At 38.7% G+C, this 13,250-nt stretch overlaps 1 protein-coding gene across 2 annotated transcripts in view; it reads right to left on the bottom strand.

Moving 5' to 3' along the window:
• Positions 1 to 13,250, bottom strand: part of TBK1 (TANK binding kinase 1) — a 48,905-nt gene that overhangs the window by 23,196 nt on the left and 12,459 nt on the right. For both annotated transcript variants that reach the window (XM_003906721.4, XM_009181129.2), the window contains exons 4-6: positions 12,669 to 12,798; positions 10,049 to 10,230; positions 2,768 to 2,928 (exon numbers count right to left, since the gene is read on the bottom strand). In XM_003906721.4, the coding sequence (XP_003906770.1) occupies positions 2,768 to 2,928; positions 10,049 to 10,230; positions 12,669 to 12,798 (473 nt within the window). The remainder of the gene's footprint in view (positions 1 to 2,767; positions 2,929 to 10,048; positions 10,231 to 12,668; positions 12,799 to 13,250) is intronic.

Raw genomic sequence — 13,250 nt, 5'->3', positions numbered from 1 at the left:
GGCATTCAAATAGGAAAAGAGGTAGTCAAATTATCCCTCTTCACTGACAATATGATTCTAAACCTAGAAAACCCTAAAGATTTCGCCAAAAGACTCCTAGACCTGATAAATAATTTCAGCCAAATCTCAGGACACAAAATAAATGTACAACAACCAGTAGCATTTCTATACACAGATAAAGCTGAGAACCAAATCAAGAACGCAATCCCATTTACCATAGCCACACACAGACACAAAAATACCTAGGAATACACTTAACTGAGGAGTTGAAAGATCACTACAAGACGTAATACCGCTGAAAGAAATCATAAATGACACAACAAATGGAAAAGCATTCCATGCTCATGGGTTGGAAGAATCAATATCATTAAAATATCCATACTGCCCAGAGCAATCTACAGAATCAATGCTATTCCTATCAAATTATTAATGTTATTTTTCACAGAATTAGAAAAAACTATTCTAAATTCATATGGAACAAAAACAGAGCCTGAATAGCCACGGCAGTCTTAAGCAAAAAGAACAAAGCTGAAGGCATCATATTAGCTGACTTCAAACTATACTGCAGGGCTACCGTAACCAAAACAGCATGGTATTGGTACAAAAAGATACACAGACTGATGGAACAGAATAGAGACTCCTAAAATAAAGCCACACATCTACAACCAACATATCTTTGACAAAGTTGACAAAAATAAACAATGGGGAAAGGATACCCTATTTGATAAATGGTGCTGGGAAAACTGGCTAACCATATGCAGAAAAATAAAACTAGACCCCTACCTCTTACCATATACAAAAATTAACTCAAGATGAATTAAAGACTTAAGTGTAAGACCTCAAACTACAAAAATTCTAGAAGAAAATATAGGACATACTCTTCTATACATTGTCTTAGGCAAATAATTCATGATGAAGACCCCAAAATCAAATGCAACAAAATAAAAAATAGATAAATGAGAATTAAACTAAAGAGCTTTGGCACAGCAAAAAGAACTCTCAACAGAATAAACAGATAACCTACAGAATGGGAGAAATTATTTGTAAACTATGCATTTGACAAAGGACTAACATCCAGAATCTACAAGGAACTTAAACGAATTAACAAGAAAAGAACAATCTCATTAAAAAGTGAGCAAAGGACATGAACACACTCTCCTCAAAAGAAGACTATGCAAGCTGCTGCCAACAAACATGAAAAAACCATGGATCATCAAAGAGATGCAAATCAAAACCGCAATGAGATACCATCTCATGCCCAACAATCCCATTGCTGGGTATATAACCAAAGAAAAATAAATTGTTCTACCTAAAAAGACACATGCGCTTGTATGTTTATCCCAGCAGTATTCACAATAGCAAACACATAGAATAAATCTAGGTTCCCATCAATGGCAGATTGGATAACAAAAATGTGGCACATATACACCATAGAATACTATGCAGCCATAAAAAAGAATGAAATCATATCCTTTGCAGCAACATGGATACAGCTGGAGACCTTTAGCCTAAGTGAACTAATGCAGAAATAAAAAACCAAATACTGTTATGTTCTCACTTATAAGTGAGAGCTAAATCTTGGGTTCACAACTTTTCCATCTGTGCCGTGGAGCCCATCATATTGTCTCGCCAATTCCAGAAATCAATTCTTGTAATTATCCCACTTATTTAATGCATCAAAGATGGACATAAGGATGAAAACAATAGACAATGGGGACTCCAAAAGTAGGGAGGGAGGGAGACAAGGGTCAAACACTTCTTATTCGGTACCATGTTCATTATCTGGGTGATAGGATCAATAAAAGCCCAAACCTCAGCACCACACAATATACCCTTTTAACCAAACCTTCACACATACCCTCTGAATCTAAAATAAAAATGGAAATTAAAAAAAAAATTGTGACAATACATAAATGAATATACATTAGACTAGTAAAATATGTAAGTGTCTGGCCCAAATCTGCAACACTGGAAAAAAAAAATTTTAATGTTACATTATTGCCAAAATGTTATTTTTAAGTTTCTTTCATTTATTTATTTAGAGACAGGGTCTCACTCTGTCGCCCAGGCTGGAGTGCAGTGGTGCAATCACAGTTCACTGCAGCCTCAATCTCCTGGGCTCAGGTGATCCTCCCACCTCAGCCTCCTGAGTAGCTGGGACTACGGGAGCATACCACCACCCCTGGCTAATTTTTGTATTTTTTTTGTAGAGACAGGGTCTCTACAAAACCCTCATGTTGCTCAGGCTAGTCTCGAACTCCTGGGCTCAAGTGATCCTCCTCCCTCAGCCTCCCAAAGTGCTGAGATTACAGGCGTGAGCCACCATGCCTGGCCCAAAATGTTATTTTTTAAATGGTAAAAGAAATCAGTTCACTTTAGGGTAAGACTGATGTTTTAGATCTGGTAATGATTCTAATATTCCACAGAACTGTATTATTTTTTTCAGTTTATGGGAGAAAAGTGCTGATGAGTACGCAGAGTGAAATAAACAGTGAGCTGAAATAAGTCTAGAAAGCAGTACATTTTTAATGATGGGCCAAAGACTGAATACCATTTATACTGAGTATATAAGATATTTAAACATAACATGGAAAATTATGCATACTTTTATAAGGCTGCATTCTTTTTAAAAACTCAGGTAGCTTAAAATATCAGAAATGATTGTTAAACCAATTTTCATTAGCATAAACCACTAACAATAAGATGAACCAAGATAGAAATCATTTTTTAAATGCTTCTCTGATTTTTAGATCGGGAAACCACTTACATCACTTCTTTATTCCTACGAGGCCCTTCAAAGGGTCTAAATGGCAGTGATCCAGTAGCTGCATGGTAAAATGTTACCCCAATGCTCCAAAGATCAACTGTTGCTCCATATTTCTTCTGATGATCTTTTCTTAGTACTGCTCTCTCATACATATCAGGGTGCTAAGATTAAAAAAAAGATGAAAAATCTATGAACTTGTGACCAATTTCATTATACAAACAAATGGATACTCAATAATGCTTAGAAATTCTATTTTGTTTTCCTAATAACTTCACTTTCCCAATCTGAAAAGACTATTTCACATCTTCCCCTCCCTCCTCAAACTTCCACCACCACCTCCTTTGATCCTCAATTTTGATGACCCTGCTTCGTAATTTAATGTGGAAATGGAAGGAATCAGACCAGCACTCCCTTATGCCCTTCACCAAATACAACCTACCTGAATCTGTGTCCGTTTTCTTTTTTTCTCTTTTTTTTGAGATGGGGTGGAGTGCAGTGGCTTGATCTCAGCTCACTGCAAGCTCTGCTTCCTGGGTTCAAGCGATGCTCCTGCCTCAGCCTCCTGAGAAGCTGGGACTACAAGTGCCTGCTATGATACCTAGCTAATTTTTGTATTTTTTGTAGAGATGGGGTTTTGCCATGTTGGTCAGGCTGGTCTTGAACTTCTGACCTCAAGTGATCCTTGAGGACCTTGAGAGCCTTGGCCTTCCAAAGTGCTGGGATTACAGGCGTGAGCCACTGCACCCGGCCAATCTGTGTCCGTTTTCCAGGCCTCCTTTCCAGTCACAATGGAACTGTGCCTATACATGGCCAACTTTTCCATCTGTACTGAAGAGCCCATCATATCATCTCGCCAATTCCAGAAATCAATTCTTGTAATTATCCTACTTATTTAATGCACCAATGTTTCCCTCTGTTCTGATTCATTACTTTCTGCTTACAAACATGCTTTAATATCTCCCATTTTAAAAGATCTCTAAATTGATCACAAAACTCCTTTCAACAATTACCCAATTCTCTGCTTCCCACCACAGCAAAATTTCTCAGTACAGCTGTCCATGCTTATTATAACTGCCTTACTCCCTCATCTCCCATTTAGACCTAATGCATTAAATATCATATGTATGCTTTAACATCCCAAACTATCTTGGGCCCCGAGCCTCAGATTCATATATCCTACTGTTCTCTTGATGTCTACAAGGCAGCTCACTCTTAACATATCCAAAATTGACTCTTGGTCTTCCCACTTAAACTTGCTTCCTCCTAAATCTTTAAGTAAATAGTACCACCACATATCTAGCTGCTCACACCCGAAACCTATCAGGCAGCCTTAATTTCTTTGCCTTATGCCTCAAATGCAATCTGTCAGGGTAAGTGTATTTAATTTAATGAAATTAAATTCTCTAGAATCAATTCAGAGGACTAACTTAACTGGGTTCACTGGGGATCTACTGACATTCAACACACGTCCTTACATATAGGAGACACTACACCAAGTTTGTCCAACCCGCAGCCCATGGGCCACATGTAGCCCAGGACAGCCTTGAATGCGGCCCAACACAAATTCATAAACTTTCTTAAAACATTGAGGTCTTTTGCGATTTTTTTTTATAGCTCATCAGCTATCATTATTTTATGTGTGGCCCAAGAAAATCTATCATATTTTATGTGTGGCCCAAGAAAATTCTTCCAATGTGGCCCAGGGAAGCCAAAAGATTGGACACTCTGCACTATATACCACAGTCACTAAGAACAGATGGAGCTTCTAAAAAATTGTTTAGGAGCTTACAGAACCTAACAGATATTCTGATGGACATTTTGTTCTGCAGAGAATAACCAGCGGTCACACACAGCATGGCCTCCTCCTATCTGCCTTCATGAAAGTTACACACTGGCAACTTGAAGATTTTTGGAAGATAAATCTTAAAAGTATACTTATGGACCAAAGTAGAGTTACCATCTAAATGATTCCAAACCAAAACAATTCCTTATGACATTGTGGGATTTAGCTACAGCCCAGGGAACTGGGAACCAGTGTAGGAAATGCTGCTGGGACGGGCTTCTAAATGATGCAGTCTGTGAATCTTACTCCCAAAGGATCAATCTCTGATTTCTGGGGGTTGGGGGTGGGGGTGCTGGAGATGAGGGTGGGAAAAAGACTCTTTCGAGAAATACATTTTAAAGAGAAATCAGAATGCAGACAAGTATAAGACCTGGGTATTGAAGTGAGTGTCCAAACATATGCCTACTAGATATATGGGATCTCAGTGGCTCTGCTGGTTCTGTAGCACAGCACATAAAGTGATTTTTGTCCAAAGAAGCGACTACCAAACCTTTGACCTAGTAGCTGGTACTTAGTGTGCAAATGGTGTCGTGAAGAGGCCAAGAGTACCTGGATAGGTCTGACGCCTTCCGGAATATAAAGCCTCCTGGGAAGAGAAGACACAGTGATTCTAGAAGGAGACAAAGACGGACCTCCTCACAAGGTGCAATAATATACAGCCTAATTGGTATAGCAGGAAGCTATTCCCTGGGAGTGACTAACTTGGGGTGGCTTGACACATGCTGGTCTGATACATTTGTACCCACTAGCTCTCTCCTGATGTGCTACCGGCTTGGTGTTACTGGGCCTGGGCTATTGCATCTGGAAGAAAAGCGTAAGGATAAAGCTACTCCAAGGTTTTCAGAATTATATTACTGAGATAATATCCATTATATTAAAAACAGTAGAAGAGACAGTGTGTGGTGGCTCACATCCTGTAATCCCAGCACTTTCGGAGGTCAAGGTGGGTGGATCACTTGAGGTCAGGAGTTTGAGACTAGCCTGGCCAACATGGTGAAACCTCATCTCTACTAAAAATACAAAAATTTGCTGGGTAGTGGCACACGCCTGTAATCCCAGCTACTTGGGAAGCTGAGGCAGGAGAATTGCTTGAATCCAGAAGGTGGAGGTTGCAGTGAGCTGAGATGGCACCACTACACTCCAGCCTGGGCAACAGAGAGACTCTGTCTCAAAAATACACATATATATATACAAAAATATTAGCCAGGTGTTGCGGTGTGCACCTGTAACCCCAGCTATCTGGGAGGCTAGCACATAAGAATCACCTGAACCTGGGAGGCACAGCTTGCAGTGAGCTGAGATTGTACCACTGCACTCCAGCCTGGGTGACAGATTGAGACTCTGTCACAATAACAACAACAACAAAAACAAAAACCAGTAGAAGAATGTTTTCTTTGGACTTTAACATACAAAAGAGAGAGGATTTAACATCTGGGTTGTAGTTCCTGGGAGCTTCAAAACAAGGGAGGTTTTCAATTAAACTTAGAATACAGCCAGGCTGCTGAGTCTTAGACTATTATTTATCTCATTTTATAACTTCTGGTGCACACTGTATTTGAGTATTTCCCATTCTGAAATAGGAAATAAATAGATTGGAGTTAAATTTCAGCCTAGGGTACAGCACAGACTTGGAGTTAATTTATTTAATGTTTTGCTTTTCTTGATTTAAAAGTCTTAGAGGCAAAAGCTAAACTGTGTTCCCAGGAGGTTACATGAAAGATTAATAGTTGGTATTGGGGAAGCAACCTCATGAAGGCTGGTACAGGACTGCTCTTTGCTTGTCATGGTAATTATCATGATTGGAAAAGGCGGAGACCAGACACTGAAGGACATACTGCAGTATATGTGACAGTTCTGAAAAATGATCCTCCTATATATAGTCTGAATGACTTTGGAATATTCTGTCAGATACTTGTACAGGTGAGAAATCTATTTCGAACTCCAGAGCATTTTTGCACAGTTTTTCCAAGAATGTAACTATATTTAAATCCACTTTGTTTAGTTAGAAACTTTACCAAAAATTGTTCACTACTTTGGAAAATCATGTCAATAACAATATTACCATTTGTGATGTGATTCACTAATACAACATGAGTTATCACAGCACTTGTATTCAAAGTGGTATTACATATAGGCACAAGCATGTATGACTACTTAATTTGTTTGCTCATGAAGCTGTTTCTAAATTTTTACATATTAAATATCTATTATATTATTATAAAATATTTTCCTTTACATTATTAAGATATGCTATTTTAATTAAGTGTGCAGGTTTATATTATCTAGGAATTTCATTTCAAGATACTGAAGGGAACACTGCAAAATATTTATTATAAAAAGGGGGTATTGGTCTGACAGGGTTTAAACTACTAGCCTATCTGATCTGGCTAGCCCCTTGATTACGTCTTCAATTCTAACTCCTTCCACTTGCCTCTTTACTCACTAAATTCCAGCAAAACTGCCATATTTTCTGTTTCTCCAACTCCTGAGGTCATTCTTGTCTCCAGGCCTTTACAGCTCCTGTTTTCTCTGGGCCTGATGGAACCAGACTGAAGCACAAGAACATTCTTAGAGCAGTAAACCTTGGCAAGCAGTGCCCTCCTGGGAATGGCAGTGTCCTGAGCACTCATCTACTGTGGCTTTGGCCATGACAGGTGTGGGCTCCAGAGACAAGGAGCTGGGGCTGGTGAACTAGCTTTTAGAAATAGGCTGTTCTTACAGAAAGTGGGGTTGGGGAAAAAAAGTACGGGGTGAGAGAAAGAGAAAGAGAGAGAGAAATTGAATTTTTGAAGAAGTTATTTTATCTAATAATTGAATTTGAAGGACACTGGCTCGAGCTTGCTACTGGAAAGGAGGCAGTCTGGGAGAACATGGCCTTGAGCTATTTATTGGAGGCTCACTGCTCTAAGAGAAAAGAGAAGGGGAATGTCTGAGCTGGGGAAGTGAACGAATCAGGAAGCTGCCTTGTACCAAAGCTCCGGTGTGAACTCAGCAGTGTTGCTTCTAGAAGCAGAAAGCATGGTCTAGCCAAATATAACTGAGAACAGAGAAATGAGAATGAAGATGTGCGCTGACTCAGTCACACGCTGAGGCCCAGGAAGAGACAAAAGGATAATAGCAAAAGCACAAATGTCACGTAGGACAGAGAAAGGAGCAGGCAAGAGGTGATTTCCTCTTGTCTAACTCTGCTTGGTGTTCTCGGTAGGCTAAGATGAAAGTCCCTGCTTTTGTGGCGCTTACATTCTCATGGAGAATTCAGGATATGAAGCCTGATTCCATTTGCCAGAAACATCTGAGTCCTGTCTCTGTTCCAGCCAAGAGTCTCAGGAAGCTTGAAGGTGAATTCATTACAACTGTACTTCCCTCTGCCATCTATGTTCTATGACACATTCTCCAGATCCACAATGACAGGGAGTCCACTGCATCACAAAGCAGCTCACACGTCACAACTCAGACAGCCAGAGGACCCCACAGGCATCTTGGGCCCTCAACAACACACGTCTACGTAGGGGAGAGGAGGCTAGACCGATGCAGTAGGGTTCAGTAGTACACAGCAAGTAGAGATGGAGGGAACTGCCGAGGAGTATGAGGACTGGTGGTTGAGTTTCTTTACTGCAGGGTGAGGTAGCTTCCACAGGGCCAGGGAATGGCCACAGCACAGCAGTCAGAACAGTGTGCCTGGCTTGCTTCTTTTTATCATTTCAGTGTCAGTTCATTTAGTCCTTAAAGGAGGCTTTCCCAGGCTATCTTTCTCCTGCTAGTCACTCTTTATCTTACTACCTTAATTTATTGTCTTTGCTAAACTTTAATGATCTGAATTTACTTTACTTGTTAATTATCTTTTTTCCCTACCAGAATGTGGGCTCCATAAGAGCAGGAATATCATGTATCTAGAGTATGAGCACCTAGAACAGTATCTGGTATATAGTAGGCACTTCATAAATATTTGTGCAATGAATGAATAAAATCCATTTTTAGGTACCTTTTTTTTTTTTTTCCCTGAGACAGAGTCTCGCTCTGTCACCCAGGCTGGAATGCAGTGGCATGATCTCGGCTCATTGAAACCTCCACCTCCCAGGTTCAAACAATTCTGCCTCAACCGCCCAAAGTAGCTGGGATTACAGGCACACGTCACCACACCCAGCTAATTTTCGTATTTTGAGTAGAGATGGGGTTTCACCATGTTACCCAGGCTGGTCTCAAACTCCCAACCTTGTGATCTGCTCACCTCGGCCTCCCAAAGTGCTGGGATTACAGGCATGAGTCACCGTGCCTGGGTCAGGTACTTTTTTTTAAAAAAATTAAGAGACAGGGTCTCGCTTTGTAGCCCAGGCCAGATTGCAGTGGTGCAATCACAGCTTACTGCTGCCTCAAATTTCTGGGCTCAAGGGATCCTTCTGCCTCAGCCTCATGAGTAGCTGGGAGTACAGATGTGTACCACCATGCCTGGCTAATTTTGTAATTTTTTGCAGAGATGGGGTCTTGTCATTGTGCCCAGACTGGTCTTGAACTCCCGGGCTTAAGCAATCCTTTGCCTGCCGAGGAAGCAATCATCGGCATCCCAAAGTGTTGGAATTATAGGCATGAGCCACTGCGTCTGACCCATTCTTAGGTACTCTTATCTAAAAGATCATCACATATATCTACAGATCATTTTGGGGTTACCAATAGTTAGGATAACAATTTAAGACACTTAGTTCATGCCACTTAGAATACTCAGAATAAAGCTACAGGGGGTGGTAGATATCTTGCATCTTATAAAACTACAACCGCACAATCCAAATGCAAAAAAGTCATAGATTCTATGACTTTTAAGACAAAACCCAGAGCCATGAACAATTAGTGAGCTAAATATATTAAACTTCCTGATTACATGTTAAAACTATTTATTTTAAGTATATTTTCTTAAGTGTTTCAAATATTTACTGACTTTACAAAAACACACCTACATAAATTTTTTCAACCACAGAGCTTTTCTAGCTTTCTCAAATTTCAAGTTAGATCTTCTCAGGGGAATTTTGTGCGTGTGTGTTTCTAACAATGGTCCTTTTAGTCATTCAATAACCAAACTCCCCCAAATAAAATTATCTGTTTCATAAACATAATGAATATATAAAAAACAGTATTATAACACGCTTGTAATATATTGACTCCTCATCAAAAAAAGGGATCCTTCTGATACAGATCCATAGCATCAGTAAAACTCAAGAATTTAAGGGTGCTATAAAACTTCCAAGAATTTTTAACAGAAAAATAACTGCACCCTTGGAAATGAGTACCTAATTTCCCATGTTACACATATTCATTAGAATAGAAAATTTAATTTTTGTCATAAAAAGGAAATGGTATTTTATAGCGAATTGGCTGATCAATTACCCAATTATAATTACAATATATCAAGCTTCTTTAAATGAAAATATTAGCGATGCATGACTTACCAAATATTCTTCTGTGCCATACAGAGAAACAAACTGCTCATCATCTTCTAATTCTCTAGCTGCACCAAAATCTGTGAGTTTGTATACAGACTGTCCATCTTCCCCTATAACACGCATGATATTTCCTGGCTTGATATCACGGTGCACTATGCCATTCTCTCGAAGATGATTCATTCCACCCACTTCAACAATATAAAACAAAAGAAGTCATAATGTATTTAGGTGTATGTGTGCATGTCTCAAATTCATTGATATAGTCACTCAAACTTACTATAAATTTTTCCATAATTTGGTTCAAAGTAATTTTACTCAAAGAATAGATAATAAATAAACATATATAATATCTTATGCTTTAGTTATAAGAAGTTTTAGAATGATAAAAATTAATGTGGTCTAAGGAAGAATCCAGTGTCTCTTAAGTACTACCAGGAAAATGTAACAAAACAGTCTTAAGCATATGATTTCTTGAATTACTTTGGTTATATATATGTGGGTGACTGTTTAAACATAAAAATAATAAAGATTCCCAAAAAAGATATCAATCTTTCACCAGAGTTTTATATTTCTTTATCTTGCGAGAAAAATTCCCTAAAAAGTAAACTGGACTCAATATGTAAAACAGCAAAAAAGAAACAGAAAAACAGCAAAGTGTCAAACTTGTTTCCATAAACATGTATTCTCATATGCTTGACGCTATTCCAAAAAGCCCATTTTCTTTTCTCTTTTCTTAAGGGCAAAGTTGTCTACTTTGCTGAAATTAAGCTACTTTGTCTAACTGACAGGCACTGCCACTTAGTGATAACTTTATACATTTGCTTGACGGCTGATAGATGAATGTTCAAATTCAAAATATGTAAAAGGTTTAGGGGTATCAATGTATAATTATTAAAACTCAGGACTACCAGTATACTTAGGAAGATATCATATCCATAATTCCTATTTGATTAAACAGGCTGTAGCATACTAGTAATATTGTTTCTCTCTCATTGTGTCCTCAACTAACTAATCACTCTGCTTCCAGTGTCAAGTTCAAGAATTCCCAGCAATCTTTTACCTTCTTTATCACTTGACTTTTCCCCATACATCGAATATTTGATTCATTTATTTTAAGATGTTATTTCCTTTGATTGCAGTATTTTTTTTAAAAAATAGGTTCACTGAGATATAATTCACACACAACATTCACCTTTTTAAAGTGTACAATTCAGTCAATTTTAGTATGGTCAGAGTTGTACAACCATCACCACTAATTTCAGAATACTTTTGTCACACCAAAAAGACATCTCATACCCAACTCCATCTTCTCCTGATCCCCCAGCAACCACTAATCTGCTTTCTGTCTCTATGGATTTGCCTATTCTTGACATTTCATATAAATGGAATCACATAATATTGCGTCTGGCTTCTTTCACTTAACATGTTTTCAGGTTCATCCATGTTGTAGCATATATAACTACTTCGTATCTTTTTGTAAACAAATAATATTCCATTGTATGGACATACCACATTTTTGTTTATCTATTCATCAGTTGAGGGACATTTGGGCTGTTTTCATTTTTTATTTTTTGCTATTATGAGTAATGCTGCTAAGTACACTGGAGTACAAGCTTTTATATGGATATGTTAATTCTTTGGGGTATATACGTAGCAGTGGAATTGCTGGGTCATTTGGTCAAAAGTTAAATAATTCTATATTGAACTTTTTGAGGAACTTCTAGACTGTTTTCCAGAATGGCTGTATCATTTTACAATCCTACCAGCAATGTATGAGGATTCCAATTTCTCCATATTCTTGCCAACACTTCTTGTTGTTCAATTTTTTTTTTTTTTTTTGAGATAGGGTCTTACTTTGTTGCTCAGGCTGAAGTGCAGTGGTACAATCATGGCTCACAGCAGCCTCAATCTCCTGGACTCAAGTTATCCTCCCACCACAGCCTCCCGAGTAGTTGGGACTACAGGTGCATGCCACCATGCTTGGCTATTTTTTATTTTATTTTTTGTAGAGACGGGGGCTCACTATGTTGCTCAGGCTGATCTTGAACTCCTGGACTCAAGCAATCTGCCTGCCTCCGCCTCCCAAAGTGCTGGGATTACAGGTGTGAGCCACCATGGTTGGCCCTGTTTGTCTTTTTGATATTAGTCATTTTCATTGGTATAAAGTGGTATTTCATTGTGGTTTTGATGAGCATTTCCCTAATAACCAATGATGTTGGTTATTAATTGATTAATTAACGTTGAACCTTTTTTATGTACTTGTTAGCCACTTGTGTATCTTCTCTGGAGAAATGTCTATGCGAATCCTTTGCCCATTTTTAAACTGGGTTATTTGGCTTTTTATTGCTGACTTGTCTGGATAAAAATTCCTTGTCAGGTGTATGATTTACAAACATTTTTTTTCTCATTCTATGGGCTGTCTTTTCACTTACCTGATGTCCTTTGAGGCACAAAAATGTTTAATGTTGATGAAGTCCAATTTATGTATTTATTTTTGGTATTTGTGTTTTTGGTGTCATATCTAAGGAAGCATTGCATAAAGGTCTTTAGTTTTGAATGTAAGATGTTTTTAAAAAATTCTGTTATTAAATTTTATATATAAATGAAATCACATAAATAAACATACCCACATCTCGCAAAACAATTAAGAATTCAGATTCTGGTAGTCCATAGGCATTAGAAGGCTCTTCTAAAACAGTGTATAAACTCCCACATGGGCAAAATTCCATAATAAGTACTTTATGTCTTGTTGTTGTCTGAAAAAAAAAATCATTGATTGTGAATCAACATAAAAAATAAATTTTGATTATATGTCAGTACTTATCTGATTTCATTTAAATGTAGGATTTGTTACAATGATGAAAGCACTTAGGTTCACCTGAGATTCAGTATCTGTTGACCATACACATATAAGAATTAACATCTTGGCCGGGCGCGGTGGCTCAAGCCTGTAATCCCAGCACTTTGGGAGGCCGAGACGGGCGGATCACGAGGTCAGGAGATCGAGACCATCCTGGCTAACACGGTGAAACCCCGTCTCTATTAAGAAATACAAAAAAACTAGCCAGGCGAGGTGGCGGGCGCCTGTAGTCCCAGCTACTCGGGAGGCTGAGGCCGGAGAATGGCGTGAACCCGGGAGGCGGAGCTTGCAGTGAGCTGAGATCCGGCCACTGCAGTCCAGCCTGGGTGACAGAGCGAGACTCCGTCT

Source organism: Papio anubis, chromosome 9, assembly GCF_008728515.1.
Source record: "Papio anubis isolate 15944 chromosome 9, Panubis1.0, whole genome shotgun sequence".
Taxonomy (NCBI): Eukaryota; Metazoa; Chordata; class Mammalia; order Primates; family Cercopithecidae; genus Papio; species Papio anubis.
This window is presented reverse-complemented; position numbering and strand designations above follow the sequence as displayed.